The sequence below is a fragment of the Ammospiza caudacuta genome, chromosome 10 (assembly GCF_027887145.1).
Source record: "Ammospiza caudacuta isolate bAmmCau1 chromosome 10, bAmmCau1.pri, whole genome shotgun sequence".
In the NCBI taxonomy this organism is placed as follows: domain Eukaryota; kingdom Metazoa; phylum Chordata; class Aves; order Passeriformes; family Passerellidae; genus Ammospiza; species Ammospiza caudacuta.
The window spans coordinates 26,066,959-26,085,904 of NC_080602.1; the positions used below are offsets into that span (position 1 = coordinate 26,066,959).

At 38.8% G+C, this 18,946-nt stretch overlaps 1 protein-coding gene across 1 annotated transcript in view; it reads right to left on the reverse strand.

The window, feature by feature from the left end:
• DENND4A (DENN domain containing 4A) overlaps positions 1-18,946 on the reverse strand; it is a 48,403-nt gene that overhangs the window by 6,274 nt on the left and 23,183 nt on the right. The window contains exons 10-28 of the mRNA XM_058811762.1: positions 18,492-18,636; positions 17,761-17,936; positions 17,197-17,297; positions 15,694-15,912; positions 15,319-15,464; positions 12,161-12,294; positions 11,167-11,302; positions 10,422-10,628; positions 10,197-10,325; positions 9,783-9,927; positions 7,764-7,883; positions 6,166-6,306; positions 4,212-5,299; positions 3,226-3,436; positions 2,376-2,470; positions 1,422-1,597; positions 1,155-1,301; positions 504-714; positions 10-264 (exon numbers count right to left, since the gene is read on the reverse strand). Coding sequence (XP_058667745.1) covers positions 10-264; positions 504-714; positions 1,155-1,301; positions 1,422-1,597; positions 2,376-2,470; positions 3,226-3,436; positions 4,212-5,299; positions 6,166-6,306; positions 7,764-7,883; positions 9,783-9,927; positions 10,197-10,325; positions 10,422-10,628; positions 11,167-11,302; positions 12,161-12,294; positions 15,319-15,464; positions 15,694-15,912; positions 17,197-17,297; positions 17,761-17,936; positions 18,492-18,636 — 3,982 coding nt within the window. The remainder of the gene's footprint in view (positions 1-9; positions 265-503; positions 715-1,154; positions 1,302-1,421; positions 1,598-2,375; positions 2,471-3,225; positions 3,437-4,211; positions 5,300-6,165; positions 6,307-7,763; positions 7,884-9,782; positions 9,928-10,196; positions 10,326-10,421; positions 10,629-11,166; positions 11,303-12,160; positions 12,295-15,318; positions 15,465-15,693; positions 15,913-17,196; positions 17,298-17,760; positions 17,937-18,491; positions 18,637-18,946) is intronic.

Sequence of the window (18,946 nt, forward strand, 5' to 3'; positions counted from 1 at the left end):
ATCCCATACCTTGGAGTTCTTATTGCAGTGCTCTGAAGAAAGTATCAATCCTGGTAAGTTACTGGGCAAGTCCAAGCGCCTGAAATACCACACCAAATTCCAGAACACGATGGGGTGATGATCTACAAAGTCTGCCACTGTTATTGCATGATCCCCTTCATTTTCAAGTAAGCTTTCAAGCTCTTTCCATACCACGAGAGGACTGAGGTAAGGAACTGTTATAGGATCAGGACTAGGCAAGCGCCATTCCAGGCTCAAGGGATCCTGCAGGAACAGAAAACACGCCATCAATTGTAACTAATGTAATGAAAACAACTGTCTTTACAAAGTCTTATAAATGCTTTTGCTCTCTATGACACACACCAACATCTAAAAGCTAGAACTAGCTTTAGTTTAAATAATACAACCTAGCATTTACTGCAATTGAGGAAGGTTAATGCTGTTACACATCTCTAATCGATGGCAAACATGAAAAAATGACTTAAGGTAGAAAAACTACACACAGTTGGTCCTTGCAAAGTAGCAGGCAGGCTACCAGTAGGAATGATATGGCTGATCTTCTGGTTTTCCTTCTCGTCTTCTTCCAAAGGACCAAAAGTACTGATGCTCCTTGCTACAGGGTGACTTGTACATTCTGATCCAGAGGCATTTTGTCTTCTTCCTGAGGGGATCTGGATACTTCTGGCATAAACATTGTCATGTTGCTTGGATTTGCTAGAGGAGAGGAAAAAAAGGAAGAAAAAAGAATCTCAGCTTTTTGTTTTACTGTGAGTGCTCCAACATGTACAGAGACAGACAGAAATTAAATGGAAATAATGGACCTGACAGTTTGAAATCTGCCTTGTCAGTCACCACACTCATTTGTGTTACAGTGCAAGTTTTATTCCCTCTTGCACTGATGAAGAACACAAACATCTTCTAAAGAGTTCATAAAACTTGCAGAATTACAAATACCAACATGAATTTTTGTATTAGGGATGAAATTATGCGTATCAGGCAGAGAAAGCATGATGTGGGCAGATGAGAGATAAGGGAGAGGCAGCAGAGAGATCCTCTCACAAATCAATCTCTCCTTTTCAAAGAATATAACAAATTTATTTCAGTTGATTAAAATACATGCATATGCACAGAGAAGCTGAGGAATTCACATTTACCTATTTGAATTGATATCCTCTTGGACAGACATCAGGGATGTAGTGAGGCCAACAGTGGCTGTGGTGTTACAGGACTTCCCACTCTGATTGGAGAAAAGGGATGGGAACTGCATATTTTCTGTAGAAGGGCTGGATTTCAGAAAATACCTGCAGGGAAAGCAAAAGCTTAACATCCAAAAAAGCCCCCCAAGAAACCTAAATCCCAAAAAAACCCCACATCCCAATATGAGCATTTAAAATTGAGGAAAATTCCAATATTGTTATTACCGTCCAGGCCGCCGCAGATCTCTGATTTCGATGCTTAAAAAAGGCAGAAATAAATTGCCACAGAAGGGACACGTGGTATTGAGATTTGAATCATCTGCTGTCCAGCCTGCCATGATTTCTTCATCGTGAACCAAACAGTCACAAGTCCGACACCGAGAACAGCTCGAGATGAGGACCTGCACAGGGCAGGAACAGAACCCACTAGAACATGTTCCCAAAGCTACTTTTGTGTCACAAGGCACTTAAAACTACAGCCAAAATCTCTGCCCTTTGATGAATATTCCTCCCACTTGCATACAAGTTCATGCTTTAATTGCTTCTCAGATTAAAATCAACCAGCTGTTTAAGAATATTAACAATAACATGTTATCTATAATCTGCAAGCATAAAAGTAAAGGAATATTTATGCAGCTACATAAATTATGATTAGAATTTAAATATGCTTTTCTAGTGACTGTCAGTATTATAAAAATGGGAAAAAAAAGATGCAAATGAATAGTCATTAACCTAAATCCAGTGGAGGAAAGGGGGGACCAAAGAAGATAATGAAGAGCCACCTCAAACAGCCTAACAGTGAAAAGAAAGTTCTCTTACTAGAAGTTACACCAAGAAGTAGCCACTTCTCTCTTCTGCATTTTTAAATGTCCAGGGCTACTTCACTTACTATTTTCACTTTGAACAAATTTATCTCCACAAGGGATTTAGATACCTGAATTCAATTGCACCCAAAAGCAAAATCTTGAGAACTCAAGCTTAAAGGACCAAAAGATGTGACTGAAATAAATATCTCTCTAGAGCAGGATTTGAAATTAAATCTACTTTGTGACAGAAATATCCATCTGTCTTTCAGTGCTTTAGTTTGGAGCTTTGAACTTCACCAGAGATACAGATAATATTCATATTTAAAGACACATGTTCCAAGTCCATCAATTAAATCAGTAAATCATCCTGTACCTCCATGGCATAGTTCTGGAACACGCTGGTACTGCTGGTGCTGCAGGAAGACACCAGCTCTGATTTGTCAGGTAATGGGAACTTGGAAAGAGAACCTGTTAACAGGAGAAACCCAAAGTACCAGTTATTCATAAAATGCATTTTTAGCACCCTGTTTTTCTGCTCAAACAATACTGCAGTTATAATAAAATGTGTGATGGAAGATGCAACAAATGAGATGCACTGGTACGGAACTGTGGAGTGTGAGGCTGCCATCTGCCCAGCACCAACCAAGGCAAAAATAAAAGCTACAAACAAACTATTTCCATATGTTCACTTGTCTTTGTAACCAACAGTTGGTACCTTGGAAACAAATTTTAATTCATAGCCACACCTTCTGTGTGGACAAAACCTAGGGAAGGGCAAGCACTGCTGTTTGTACCCTAAATTATATCAGAAAGTGATACAACGGTCATGATCAATTACCCAGCACAGATTAGAAAAAAAATCTACAGTCTGTCTGATAATCAGCTTCAACAGTGGCTTCTAGAAAATAACAGATTTTTAAAAAGTATTTTTACTACTTTTAGAAAACGGAACCAGACCAATGAAGTTACCATTAGAATGTTTTTATGGATGTTTTCTGGAGCTGTACAACTTACACAACTAAGGTGTTTACATGAATACTCAAGGACTCAAAAGATTTCCCATTTGAGTAAAAGTTTACAGGTAGTAAAAGAAAAAATTACTTCTTCCACAAAAAGGACTAATGCCTAGGGTGTTCCTAAACTGAGAATTATGAAAGAACAAGTTTTAAAACTGGAATGTTTTTGCTCAGATTGATGAATGCCATGCAAAAGCTGTCTCTTACCACACTGGTCAAACTGCTTAGCTGAGCTGTCATGGGAAGCTGAGCTTTCCAGGCTTGTCTTGCTGATGCTAATTCCCTTAATTTCTGAGGTGGTGTTCTCCTGAGGAGAAGCACTTTCAAAATCATTACAGACATCTTCATCAGTGAGAGAAGTAGATTCTGAGTCCAGAGCTCCAAGAGATGAAACACTTGCTCGGTCTGAATTTTGATCCTGAGAAAAGAAGTTACAGTGAGAAAACAAAAGGAAAGCAAAAATTTTTCCCCAAAAAAGTGACAGACTTCCGTGTCCCAGTAAATTCCAGGCATGACCCTCCCCTCCTTGGAGGATCACAGACCTGTATCAGACCTAATGCAAGACAAGGCAAGTCCCTCTCTAGGTTAAACAGCCACACCAGGATTCTTTTTTAAAGATTCGCCTAACAAAAATAACTAGGTGAAATCATAACCATTTTAATCCTATAATTTTTTTGCTCCATTCCTACAAGAATTATCAGCAGCTGTAGGAATACATTAGGATGGACAAGGCAAGTGTCTCTCTCCATTCCCAAGGACTGGGAACAAAAGTAGTTTTGGTTTGAATTGGTAGCAGCAAATAACATTCTAAGAAAATTACTTCAGATCAGAACTAGCTTGAAATTATTTTGGCAACCAATACAACCAGATTTCCCCCTACTCATAAGAGCAATAAAGACTTCAAGCCAGTATTTGTTTATTTAGTGTTTCTTCTTTAGGTTAAACAGGGAAGACAGAGCAGTCTTTGTTCTGTCAACACACTTATGTTCTCCCATTAAATATATTCAGAACCCAACCTAGACTAAAATCTTATTCCGGATATTAAAATCAGGATTCTGGTATACCAAACATGATTAAAACAACTTAATGTACCCAGTCTACAAGGAGACATGTCATGCAAGGGATTCATCACATGTGAGTCAGTAATTAAACCTTTACAAAGTTTTTTCCTTAAATTATTAATAAACATTTACCTTTGCAGATGCAGCATACATTGCAAATTTGGAGTACCACTTGCTTGCTTTCTCTGCAACTCCTTTTCCAGCAGAGAACATGCTGCTTTTCAGAACATCAAACTTGGGAGTCAGCAGCGTGTCCAGGTTGAACGAGGGCGATGACACAAGTGTCAGAGCACTGCTTGTGTCCTGCTCCTTGGCTGGGCTGTTTGGGGAATAAGCTGGGGAAGACCAAAGCCTGTCCCTTGGCCTTTCTTCATGTTTTGCGTGGTAGCTCTTGGATTTGGTAAGGCTGGGTGGCCTTGGGGAGTTTGGGGGAAGGCTGGACCTCCTGCAAGGCTGGATAATGGTTGGGCTCCTTTTATTGGCATTTCTGTCATCAAAGGGTTTTTGCAGCTCAATGCTTGGGGCACGACTGGACAAAGGGCTGCTCATGTTGTTCATGTACATGACTATTTCTTCAGCTAAATCTCTTCTTGCAGATGGAGTAGAGACACTTCTGTCATCATCATCCTCCTCCTCCTCTTTCTGCTGCTCTGTCTCAGCAACCAGCAGAGACAATGGATCAAATCCAGTTTCAACATCTGTTTTTTCAACTGGTTTTACTGGAAAGCTGCTCTTCCTTTGTAATTTTTTAGATTTTCCACTGGAAGTTTTCACTGCTGTAGGTGTTTCAGGTTCTCCATCCAGGTCTTCCAGATCAAAGATAACAGGAGACTCTGTTTTATCTGTAAAACTGCAATCAAAGGCTGCATCTTCATCACTGGATTCTTTCTCCAGGCTTTCTCTCTTAGACTCTAAAGAGGAAGATCTGATATTAAGAGTTTTTGGCCTTATACTTTTCTGTAATGCACTAGATAGAATTTTGGCATCAGCTCCCAGTTTTTCAACCATTTCTCCAGGGTTTGCTTCCTGGTTGATTCTGTTCATCATGAGTCCCACTAAGCCATCCCCACTCAGGTTCCGGTTCCTGCCTTCCCAGGGCATCTCCCTTAAGTCAGCTTCCACTGCACTTTTATGTCTCTTTCTTAAGGATTTGCTTTTTATAACTTCTGCTTCATTGGCATCCTCAAAAGATGATGTAAACAGCAACCCTACAGAGCTCTCTGAAAAACAAATGGAACAAGGTGCTTTATTTGTTGCTGTACAAGAAAACTGAATGAAATACAGAAGAATGCAAATCTGTCTCATCTTTCCAGCACTTTACAACACAGAGATGGAATTCACTGTGCTGTGCTAGAGGTTGAAATATTGAGCTGACCATCCTAATTTTAGGAAGGGACAGACAATAAAACACTTAAAAGGGAATAAAATCATAGAACCTAAAGATCATTTTGAGAGACATCATCAGATCTCCATTGTATTTACTTCCCTCTTTTGGGGACATTACTACAAGGTTTGAAAGCTAAGGATAGCACAGGTATCAAGGAAATTGCAAAAAAAAGCATCACTTTCTAACTTCATGATTTAGAAACAGAGCCAACAAAAGGAATTATTGTCAGAGAAATCTCCATTGTTTTGCCAGAGCATAAAGATGCAGACTTTAAAGTACATTATAATATTTCAAGCATAGCTGACAGTATTATAATAACCAGAACTGACATTACTAAAGACTCATGAAAATGTCTGAAAGTGTCTTTTTAATTTTACTGCATAGAAACCCCTTGTTCATCCTGAAGGAATTAATTACTTGCTGGAGATTATATGAAAAAAACCAAGATTTTGGTGTTTTGTAAGTAGATGCTAAACTACAGCAAAGAACAGAAGAAAATCTGGAAGTGCAGGATATTGCCATGCGTTCTCCTGACACAGCATGTGCTGACTCCAACCTAAACACCCTCCCCCACTTTTCATCAGCCACTGCTATTACAGCAATAAAATACTGCAAGTTTAGTGGACAACAGGACTTAGGAGCACTCCTCAGAAGTCATGAGTAACAGACTGGACAGATGTGTATTTCCCCTGCACTCACCCCTGCTCCCCTGTGCCACGGTGCTGTCAATGGTGCCGTTGAGCCGCACAATGCTGGAAGTGCCTTTGTCGTTCCCAGAGTCCTGGTAATTCAGTTTGGGCAGGCAGTCCCCACTCCCTTTTGTGCTCTCCACTTCAGACACTGCAGGCAGAAAAGGACAGAGTTTTGTAGAATCCAAGCAACATCCCTTAAACCTCAAGTCCCCATTACCCAGTGGACACGTCACAGAGGACTGAGTGGCACCTTGTTGACTCATCCCATGAGGCACAGGCTGATCTCTGCCTGGGCACAGGTTTTCACTATGGAAATTTAACTCCCAGCATTACTTCTGGAATGCTCCAAAAGCTAGAAGTTCCACAAGCTTTGCTACACAGAGCCCAAAAATAATTCTAAAATATCTTGTGGTTGTAAAGATTAAGACCACCTTTGCATAGAAGAAGTGTAAGAGTATTTTTCCTCCTGCCTTTGCAAGAGCTCAGCTTCACACAGATCTCATTTCCCCCAGGACTACACAGGAGAAATGAAGTAAATGTGAATTATTTATATTCAACTCTTTTACATATGAAACAAAAACTCCATTGCAGGTGACTACCCAAAATAAAGAATTACTTCTCTAAAGGATTTCAGACAAGTTTAATATTATCAAGCTGTTTTGAAAAGTGCAAAATGTTTCAGCACATCATATTATAGAGGGCTACATTTGTCTTAATTATGGCCAAAAGTAATAAATTAGGGAAAATTCATTTTGTGCATCCTCAAAAGCTTTATTAAACCTAAATAACTTGTCTGTAATCTTACATATATGTTCTCATGATCATGGGCAAGACAACTTTTCAAGAAAATTGAAGAAAAAAATACTAGAGCTAGAAGGAAGATTGTGGTAAAAACACTGAACTTAGTCCATATGTCCTCAGACTTTTATATCACTTGATAATGGGACAGTTAACCCAAATAGTAGCAGAAAGTCCACTAAAAATGTACATAATTATATTATTAGGGGAACATTTACTAAGAAGGGTATTTTCCATGAATATACATGGGAATCTGTAGTGCTCGTACCATTTTACTACACAATCTGATCTTCTATGTACTTGCATGAAGTTGATGCTGCTCAACTGCAGTTGAAGGAAACAAGAGCAGCAGATGCAAAACCTGAAGAAATTCTGATACATCTCCCAAACTTTGAGAATTCCAAGGAGCTGGGTAATTTAGACTTCTCAGAGTTGCAAAATTTCAGCTGCTCTCCTATTACAGGATTTATAAAGAAACCAGACTGGTAGAAAATGCTTTTCTGTAGATTATGCCTATGAGGCAATTTCATTTTTTTAAAAGACAAAAACATTAGGCTATAATTATCATTAAGCCTTTATGCTCCCATTATCACTTATTTGAAACAGGAGAGAAAAAAGAACTGTAATTTTCCAAGTGAAACCATTAGACATCCAGAAAATTACACTTAGAGAAAGAACTTCAGGCAGTGGCATAAACTGGCATTATCACACTCACTCACTGTGAGGAATCAGCTGTCCCACTTAGCTTTTGCTGGAATCCTTATTTATCCCCAATGAACCAGATATCTGTATTCACAAGATACGTACAAGAACTGGAGTCACTCTCCCTCTTGTCCTCCTTTTGTTCTTGGATGTCTTGAAGACAAGTTTTCCCTTGCTTGGCTTCTTCTTTGAGTGAAGTGTTATTGGCAGTGTCTGAAAGTCCCCCTATCAGTGCAGGGCACCATCAGAATAAAGACAGTTATGGCATTTAATAGTGTGACATTGTTCAGGGGAATAAATTGAATACCAACAGTAATTCAAAGGCCTCTTATCAAGAACATTCCAATTAACAATGAACATTTTACCACCAAATTAAAAAAAAGAAAAAAAGGATTGGCTTATTAGAGTATAAACTAAAGCGATGCTTTAGAGGATGAAATTAAAGGGGTAATGGGCAACCTTTCTTTTTAAATACTGAACTAGAGCACTGTTTGATTTTAATTCTGTTGCCTGGTTTATTTGATCAAAAGGTCACATCTTTTCAAGAGCTCCAAGAGGCATCTAAACATGGTTTCATTTAGTGTACAATGTTTCTCAGAAACATTAATGTTAACAGAGATGTTAATGCATGTGATTCACATGGTTTTACTCTAGATAAAAAGATTTAAACAATGCAGTGGCAAACATGGGTTTGTCTGCAAAAATAGATTAAAATGAAACTAACCACCATCACTCCAAAACCCCCTGCAAACATTCAAGCCACTTATCTGGTCATTCTCAAGCCAAAACACTGCCCAGGTGTAATTAATATGGTCTCTCTCCAGGATCAAGAGGGTCCAATGTAATTAAAAGTTTCTTTCTCTCTTTTCCCTAAAGAGGCTGCACTGAATGGCAACAGACAGTGTAAAAACCTTGTTGCTATGGTAAAGATAAGATTCTGGAATTTATGGGAGTTTTCTGGATTTCCTGAGGAGTCAGCACACATTCCAGCTGTGAGGATTCATGCAAAGTAATCTTGAAAAGTCAGATGATGTCAAAAGCAAATGCTATTAATTATATAAGTGACAGTTATTTCATTAAGGATTATTTACACTTCCTTGGTTTACATAGTGTGAGTTGCAACCAACATTGCTAAGCTCTTGTACAGTGCTTTGCATGGCTGCCTTTCAATGAAGTGGTTTATCAGGAAGCTCAACTCCATGAAGAACAGGCAGAAATAAAGCAAAATTGTTCAAGGCCATCCATGAGGTTAATGATAGAGCCAGAAATAGGACTGGAGTCTCTGGGGTCCAGAGAAATAATCGAGCCATAAGGCCATCATATATGTTCTGTTTGTTAGGGCAAAGATTTATTTGTACACATTTGGAATTACAGAACAGCCCTGGATGGAAGGACTTTGAAAGCTGAGTCAGATGACCCACATACATTTATAAAAGTATGTTGTAAAGGTCTTCCAAGGTCAGCCTGCCCTAAACTAAACTGCATTGCTGCTACTTTACAATGTACCATTGTACTTTACTACCAGGAAGTTATAAATATCATGGAAAGTAGTACCTTTAAAAAATACCAATTACAGGCATGGCCATATGACCATTTGATGCTCACATTACCTAAGTTTTCACTGGAAAGAAAAGGAAAGAACCCCCAAAATTTACAGCCTCACATATTTTACTTATATTCTAGATAAAAACAAACATGATCACTGCAGGTGGTAGGCAGAACCAGCAACCAGTACTGCAAACTCAAGGACTAGTTCTAGTTGCCTCTCAGCTAACACTAAAAAAAAAGGGAAAATTAAAAAAGCAAGGCTGGACAAAATTTTCTGCCAATCAGGCTGGACAAAATTTTCTGCCAATTATAAGACTAGTTATTAGATGAACTAGGATAATTATAACAAATTTCAGTTTCATATTTTGTCTCCATTTGTCTCATAATCTATTCACTTATTATATCAGCTATTTATTTAAGATTCAAAGGCAAAGGAGACTGCTTTTAAAAATTACACAGCAACTACTGCCTTTTTTCTCTGAAACAGTTTTATCAAGCTCATAAAAGAAAGATTTTTGAAATAAACTTCCTCATCAGCATGAAAATAAAAAAAACAGAAGGATGTGAAAACTTTACCAGAAACAGATGTATGTGCAGCGCTTGCTGGTAGCTTTTTCAATGCTTTTTTAAACTGTGCTATTCCTAAGACAACATTTCGTATTTTCATCCAGAGGAAGTAGCCACCTCGATTGCTTGAAGGCCAGGTGCTTTCCAAAACAGCCTATTTTGGAAATATCAAAATCAAGCAGTCATCTTCAGGAACAGCGAGGTGTGAAAACAGAAGCTTAAATTTCAGACTGAGTTACACTGGCAGTAATACAGCGTATTTCTAAACCTACAAAACCAAAACCCACCAAATGATTCTGTCTTGGGTTTCTCCAACTTACAAGAAGTGACAGAACCACACCTGAAGTGCTCTGTATTTTTTCTCCCTTCTATTTGCCTGGATCAAAATGCATTTTTGTCCCCCCCATCCCCTCTCAAGCACACCTTGTTGTAGTAGCCATAGGTGATGGCATTGGGGTCGATGCCAGCCTTCTGCATCTCGAAGAGCACGCGCACCGCCAGCACGGGCTGCCCGTACTGCCCGCACAGCTGCATCAGCACGCGGTAGCACACCTGCGAACACACACCTGTGAGCCTGGGCCCCAGCACTGCCCTGGGCTCACCCCATGGAGCCCCCACGGGCTCCTTCTGCAGCTGGGCCTGCTTTACCTCGTCAGGTGGGTCTATTTTCTTGGTGTGCATTTTCTGTAGCACGTCATAGGCAGTTCTGAGAGCCCTGACTTTGGAGTGGCAGACCTTCACATAGGCAGGGAGGCAGATGAACCAAAGGCCGTAGCAGTGACGGAGCAAACACCTGGACCACATCTGGGGGATGGAGGAGTACTTCTTGGCAATTTTGTGGGCAGATTTAATTTCCTGGAAAGAAACACAGATTATTTGTGTATGTTTATATCTACATCACACAAAGCTACACGTTAAAAACCGAACATGTACTGTTATATTTATGGAAACTGCAACGGTAATATTAACAATAGAATAAAGTGGAAAGGAATATGAAAGCAGTGAGAGTGACACCAACAACAGTCATTGTGCAATATTCCACTGCTAAACCCTTGCATTTCTTTAAATCTGTATTACTTTGAAAGTTAGAGTCCCTCAAGGTCCTGGCCAGTGAAATGCAGTCAAGAAGTGGACATGGAAAATTAATGGAGAACAGTGTGAAGAAAGGGGAAGGGACAGGGACAGCACAGCAAGCAACAACCTGTACAGGGGCCCTTGTACGGTGCAGGCAAGAAGCACATCCAAACAATTTACACAGTGACCTTACAGTCACCAGATCAGTAAAGAACTGAAGAACCACCAGGCTGCAGGCACAGCCAGTCAAGCTGTCACAACCCAAAATCAAGCTGTCCCTTTCCAGAGCACCTCACATGCCAAGAACACCAGCAAGTACCTGTTTAGTTCTTCTGAACATTGGTGATGGGCTGTTGGGGCTACTGGCTTTTGAGGACAGTTTGTTATTTGGTGCTCTGAGAAATCCTTCAGGTCGTTCAAACAATTCTAGCTTTAATACTGGAAATCCATTATAACTGTAAGACAAAAGTGTCAATTCTGGTAAGTCAGCTCCAAAGCAAACACATCACATAATAGCAAAGGAAATCAACTACACACTTGCACCAGAGGCTTCCCAGGAAATAAACACAAAAGTAAACCTTTCATGACATCACTGACAGAAGTGGTTCACTAATCCCTCAGCATGGGTTCATATGCTTGCACAGACTCAACCTGTTATTCAGGTTAGCAACTTAAACTGACAAACGTATTTACTGTCATAACACTTTCTTTAATTAATGTGTCAAATGCATTAGTATTGATTCTAGTTAATTAAATAAAATAATCTGTGTGGCTTAGCCCCAGTGAGCATCACATGACTGAGGCTTATGAAAATCAATGGGAACAATATCAAACTATCTAAAATATTAAATCATATTAGATATGGAAATATTTCTCAGAAATAATGAAGAAACTAACAAACTCCTCTGACACAATTACTATATTAGTAACACTAGTCTTCAGCAATTCTTTGACACGTACCCTCTCCTTCCAAAGAGCATCCACAGTTTGTATCATTATCAGTAATAGCAGAAGGACAAAAAAGGAAGATTGGGTCCACTAATCTCAACTTTAAGCTTAAAAGGTGTCAACAGGCAGCACAATGTAATGTGATCATTACCAGCTTTATTAATTGTTATTGTTTCTGTGTGTACACACAAAATTAAAACTTCTAAAGAACTGCCACAACAGCCATTTCACACACACCTTTTACATGAGCAACATAAAGGGACAGGAAAAATCTCTACTTCCTGACTCTCACAAGAACCTAGAAATTAGACTCTACAAGGGCAGCTGTTAGGATTGGCTGGCATCCTGCTGTGTCCTCAGGCTACCTGTATTGCAGAGGGTGCTCTTCCCCATTTGGCAGATGAGGGATCTCAGGGGGTGTTATGAAAACTGTGTGCTCACTCTTGTAGGACTCATCCAGCTCTATAAGTCGTGTTTCCCCAGTTTTGTCCATATCTACCTGGAGGAGGAAGGTAAAAGAAAAAGTAGTTACCAGAGGCATTGCATTTTCTGCTGTTAACAGCTGTATGATCAACAGGACAGTCTGCATTAGCTTCAAAGAGCAGCACTTTAATGAAAGGACACCTTGCAAAGTTACAATGACAATAATAAGTGTGGCATTGGTTTTGTGAACTTCATCCCAACTCAATAATGAGTGTTTAATGGTATAGTCTGAATTGCCTGTTTCCAGGTAAATATTTTAAGGAGTATGTAGAGATTAATCCTTCTGAACGCAACCATTCCTAGAACTATGCTTCCAACAGCAGGAGTAACTTGAGATTTATTTTTAAATATGAAAATAAGGTATTTTCCTCTCTTTTAAACATTAAAAACAATACCAAGCTTTATCAAATTGTCTGATGCATACAGAAGCTACTACTAGCACCATCCACAACTGCAGTCACCTCACAGCACTTAATGTCTTGACAGTTTGCAGAGACTGCAGAAGTACACATGCACTGCAAGAGAATGAAATATAAACGTGTGACCTTACTGAAGTTTAAGGGAGACAGACACAGCTTTGTTTTTCTAATTTAAATTACTTAAATGGTTTAAATGGCAACCAAATGACAGCCAAATGGTAGAATACTTCAAAGAAATGAATAAGCAACCTGTGGAACCCAAGAATGCATGTTTTTTATGCCTTAAGAATTTGGCAACAGAGAGTTAATGTATAAAAAGAAGCATATTCCACAGTTCTCTCCCTCCAGTGAGGTGCAAATGTATCAAGTAGTTTCAGTAAAATTCTTGAATATTTAAAGTTTGATAAACATACAAAGAGGTATCCTTAATTACACATTTTGCTGCATGAGACAGATGGAAAGCATTAGCAAATTGAACCAGCCAAGTAGCAAGAACATATGGCTCCTGAGAAGCAGCAGTAAACGAAACCTTACTTGCAATTTAAATACTTCTAAGGATGTAAAAATCCCACAGCTACAAGTTTTACCAGTGAAATATAATAAAGTCAGCAGCTTAAATGTGTGTTGAATTGAGGTAATTTTTGAATTCCTGGAAAAATGAAAACTTGTGAGACAATTACACTGTATCTTTCAGCTGACAAAATGGGTAATCAATTACAATCTGCTGCTTGTCTAGGACCAAATAATATAGAAGAGATTACTCTTCATCTTAAACTATTCTCACAAATTATTTAAAATAGGGCTTAGTTGATATTTTATAGATAACTAATTTCACATACATAAAATTTGTCTCAAGGCAGTAGTCTGTAACTACCCAGAAGAAAGCACTGTATCACCTTTCAACTCATGACATCACTCTCTCATCCAAAACCCTGTCAGCTACTGGTTCACCTAATAAAAGATTAAATATAAATATTGACTTTACTGGAACAATTTAACTTTGATATCTGGTCTTGGCTACAGCTTGAGTTGGTACAGCAGCCCTTGCTATACTTCCACATTTTGATTCTGTATGTTACTGGTAAGAATATCAGAAATAAGGAGAAATCAGGGAGGAGAAGCAGAAAAGAGATGAGGCAAATATACCACTGTTCAAAGAAATCCTACATGGGAACCTGCTCCCTCAGTCAGTGAATATCCAGTTTCACAAGCAATTCTAAAGCCATAGCAAATCCTTAAATCATTGCAATGCCAGTGCCTCAGTTTCCCCACTCTTATCCCTGGCACAGAAGTAGCCATCCCATTAATAAACCTGAATAAAATCCTCACTGCCAGTAATGGAAGTTGGGGAAGTGTACGTGCATTCTGGAAAATTTGCTCTCACCAAACTGTCACGAGCATTTTTATAGTGGAAAGAAGCTGTCCAGGGCATCAAGTAGCAAAATACCTGGCACTAGGACAGACAAGTCTCTGTTTCAGCTGTACAAATGGCTACTTAACCTTTTCTAAAAGGTGAAAGCTGCAACAGCTCCACAGATTATGTGCAGTCTCACAGTGACATCAGCAACCTAAGCATGACTTTTTGGAAAGAGATGTCTGAGCTCCCAGACAAGATAACTTTAGTTTAGGGCATCAATTCCAGCACTCTCACAAACCATTCTATAAAATGAAATGCATCAGATAGAATTTGACACTTACAGTCATTGCATTCTGAATAAACATCCTTTTAAACATCAGCCAGAGAACTAAACTGCAGCACAGAGGAAACCAAGTGCTGCTCAGCACTTCAGTCACTGGGGTCTATTTCTGTCCAGGAGAGCTCCTGTTTCATGCACAAATTGGCACATGGCAAAGCAAGCACTATGTGTTGAAGGGTTTCTAACAGAGCTATGGGATTGACTCAACATTACAGAAATGTTTGTAACTAATTCCATTTACAAGCCATGAATACCTGCAAATCATACTACAGAACTGGGAAACAGAGTTTTGGAAACTGTTACTACTAAAATATTGAGACTAGCAAAAACCAGAAAGAGCCTTAAATATCATTATTCATGCTTTCACATTTCTCTTAAAGTTCACTGTTTTCAGGCTTATTTTCAAAACAGCTCCTTTTAGCTCTTCTGCACTTCCATGGAAAAAAGTCATAAACAGGAACTGTAAACAGCATTTATCAGTCTTCAGTATTAATTCCCAAGGAACAAACAGCAGGTGACATACTTTCCAGGAAATCCCAGCAGTGTCCCAGAACAGAGTGGTACAGGTAACCAATAAGATGACAACAAGGTGTGGAACTTCTTAAAACAACCACCAAAATAGGGATGTAAGATTCTGGGTTTCAGTTCAGTTCTCCTTCTTGCACTTCTTACAACAAGCCAGTATTTCAGAAGTGTACATACCAGTGAAAATTAGCACCTCTAATTTGTTCTCATGGTGTTTCATTTACATTCAAGAATGTGAAGCAAACAAGGAAATGAAGCCCAATAAAAAAGGAAAATGGCTACAATGATGAGAAAGTAGGAAAACAAAAGCAAAAACAAACTTGCAGTTCAAATGCATTCTGGTAGATAGGGAGACAACAGCAGAAGTTAAACACTGTAGGCACACCAAGACCTGCTTACTTTATCCACACAGTCATCAAAGAAGGCAAGGCTGGCATCCTTGTCACTGACAAAAGAACATTCCTCAATGAAGCGAATGAACATCTGGGTTTTGGTCATCAGGGTGTAGAACTTCTGATGGGAACGGTCTCTGCTCTTCAGAAACCCTGCAAAGTGCAATCAGCAGCACTGTCAGAATGCACAGAAGGGAAAAGCCTTCACCAGAACTCACTGGTGGCTCTACTCACGTGCAAAAAGCTTCCTGCAATCTTTGCCACTACTGTGCAATTTTGTCTGCACTTATATTTTCCCCCACCATTTACAACACTAACTGTAGATAAAAGAGAATATAAAATAATAAACTAATACAAACAAAACAAATTTATAACTTTTCACCTTGTAGTTCAAAGAGAGAACTTGCATCTGTGGCTGTTTCAGAGGGTGCCTCCGTTATTGGCCTGAGGTAAGACCTGTAACCTTTTAGGATTGAAGCCATGAAACAGAGAAATGCTTCCTGGATCTCCAAATCTAACAGATGCAATTTCTTCCCAGAATTAAAATCATAATCATTCATTGCCAATTCCATTAATGCATCTTCTCTTGGTCGCTGTTGCACTGTAAACAGAACAACATTATAGTGTTTTAATTTTTTTCCCCCTCTCAATACTGGCCAAAAATATTCTCTTTAATTTACTAGATTCAGTGATTAGTGAACTCCATTACATTTAAAATAGGTTAAAATATATCCAAATTCACTCAGGACATGAGACAGTGGATTCAACTTGACCTTCTGTACCTCATATATCTGTGGCTAACACCAAAAGCAGGATGCACTGGCCTGCTCAGCACAGGAGTTACTACAGTACCAGGGAACCAGTGAGGACAGAGCTTTAAAAAGCCCTCAAAGAAAACTGTTTGTAAAACCATGGGAAAATTTAGACAGGAGCTGATTAAAGAAGCATATTTTCAGGATAAACACACGGATGAGATGTATTTTTTTTGATTGTGCCTTTCATTTCAAAAAGCAGATAATGCACATTCATTACTGACATACACAGAAAATCACCACTTAGAGGCAAAGTGGAGCCATTGAAACACAGCACTGCAAAATGCTGCTACAGACAAAATGTGGCTCTACAAAAACCTGTGTTCTTTAAGTACGTGCATCAACATTTTAAAGCCATCAGAACTCTAGCTGAGACTTCACTGCTACACACAGAGTTTGGTAACATTCTAATAACATCTCAGGAAAGTGAAAGGATCATTTTATCACTGTCTTTCCACATCATATAATTACAGCTAATCTTACCTCGATATCATTTTTAAGCAACCTACTCTGTAATAAGATTTAAGTTCATTACCACTCTATTTTTACATACAGAACATAAGGTTTAGAATTTTTTCTAAAAAGCCCTTGCAGAAAAATGTATCAAAATTTTGAAGCATCAGATAATTTTCACCACCCATCAGCTATACACTTCTTTGTGCAGCATATCCTAATAAACTGTTTCTGTAAGCTATAATCAGGACACAAATTCTTGTGAGCTCAACAGCTAGGATTGTATAAAGAGCCTTTTAAAAAAGTGTTTTTTTTTTTTTTAATGAATTTCACTAAAACCACCCCTATCCAGCTTTTTTTTTTTTATGAGGCTAACATTCATAGGAACGGATATCTATTAAGTATTGTCCTCAATATAGTTATATATGTGAAGTCTCTTCTGTCCCAGAATTCCCCACATAGTTTCTAATCTCTGGATTTAGAGCACAGATTTTGCTATTCTGTAAAAATAAATATTTAGTGGAACTGATAACTTTGGAACATATTTAAATAGCTACATTTATCTGTTTTTGTGGCACACTGTGCCCAGCGTAAAGTTTACTATGTACTTTCCCACTCACATTCTGCCAGTTGCTGATATAAAGTATTCAAAGTGTTCATCAGATTTTTACAAGGTTTCTTTGGTAGGATCTTCCATGCAATAGTTTTCTTGTCTCCAGTTCTGGAAAAAAAACCAAGCCATTCACTGAAATGTGTTCAGAGGTTGTTCCATCACAGCAGAGAAGGAAGTTTCACTCCATTAAAACTGGACTGAGAAGGATTGCAAACCAACTAACAAAGTCAAATTTGATTTACTGTGTGGAGATCTGATCAGAGCCATCCAACCAGTGCCCCATATTTCAGGGTGATGATTACACTGCCACACTCTTCAGCACTGAAATCAATCCAGTTACAACTCACCAGAGATGGATTAATGGTATTAAGCACCTGTTATTGCACCAGCAACCACCACTCATGCCATGTTCTGAGCTCTAATTACTTAAACTGGCACAGACAGAAGGAAAAAAAGTTGAAAGAAAAACTAAAACACCCCTCCAGGTTTTGCCAAAAAGCCAGTTTTAGCTTTTGAAAAGAGAAAGCAGTAAAAAATATACAGAGAATAAAAACTGCTGATGAAAACTTACTGAGAAATTGTGTTGGTATCCAGGTCAACACAGCTGACATCGGGTGGGGGGTCATAGAGATCAAAGTATCTGGAATCAATTCCCACTATGAACGGGCACGGGGCACTCAGCACATCTGCCAGGGCCAAGGGACACAGGGGAATATATGGGCAGGGCCAGTGGAAGGGAAATATCATCTTGGAAAACATGCAGAGACAAAACCACAGGTTAAACATGTGCAATACAGCCTATGCAGGAACAAAGCACACTTCACTAACTTCAACATTATTTACCATGGCAGATTGCTGTTACTGAGAATCTAGATGTAGATTATTAATTAGAAACCTCACTCTTTTCTCTAAAATTCAGTTTGTAGGAAAAAGCTCTTCAGAATCACAGATTGCACACAGAGGCAGCAAACAATGCTTAGTGATGACAGGCAGGGAAAATCCTGCATTTAAAATTCCATAGGAACAGATACTGTGCTAGTTGGGAAAATCAGGAACTCTTACTTAATGCACTGTGATGATCAAACACTTGTTTACAATATTTACACACAAATAAACAACAATTTATCTTCTCTCTTCATAGGATATCGTTACAACAATAATTTTCCTCTCTAGTGATCTTTATTTTAATTCTTATTTTTAAGCAACCTTTAAGTTTAACAGCACTAATACAAAATCTAGATGTTATCTCAGAAGCATTCTTTCTGTCCTTTTACAGGTGCATGACTAAAAGCTGGTACTTACAGAGACCAATGCCTCTGTCACACTTGTGAGGACAGAAGGTCGCAATGAGTGGATGAGGATTTTATGTTCTGTCACAGCAAACACCAACAGAGTTACTGCATTTTCAGGTCCTAAATTCTGAAGTAGTGTAGAAAACTTGCCACCACTGTTACAGGACACAAACACACCGGTGAGTTACAAGAGACAGTAAAAAAAAGAAATGTTTGATAATAAAATAAATGGAAATCTGCAAATCTTTCTTTTAGAGAAGATTACTTGGTAGAATACTTGGCACACTTCACTGTCCAGTGAGGAATAGTTATTTCCCAACAGTAACCATGATTCCTCGAGACTTGACTCAGTCTAGACTATTTTCAGGACACAGGCATAACAATTTTTCTTTCTGAGAAGCAATTTACAGGGAGACAACATGTGTTTCTTAAATCAGTCTCCTGCACTGAGACGTGGAAGTCAAG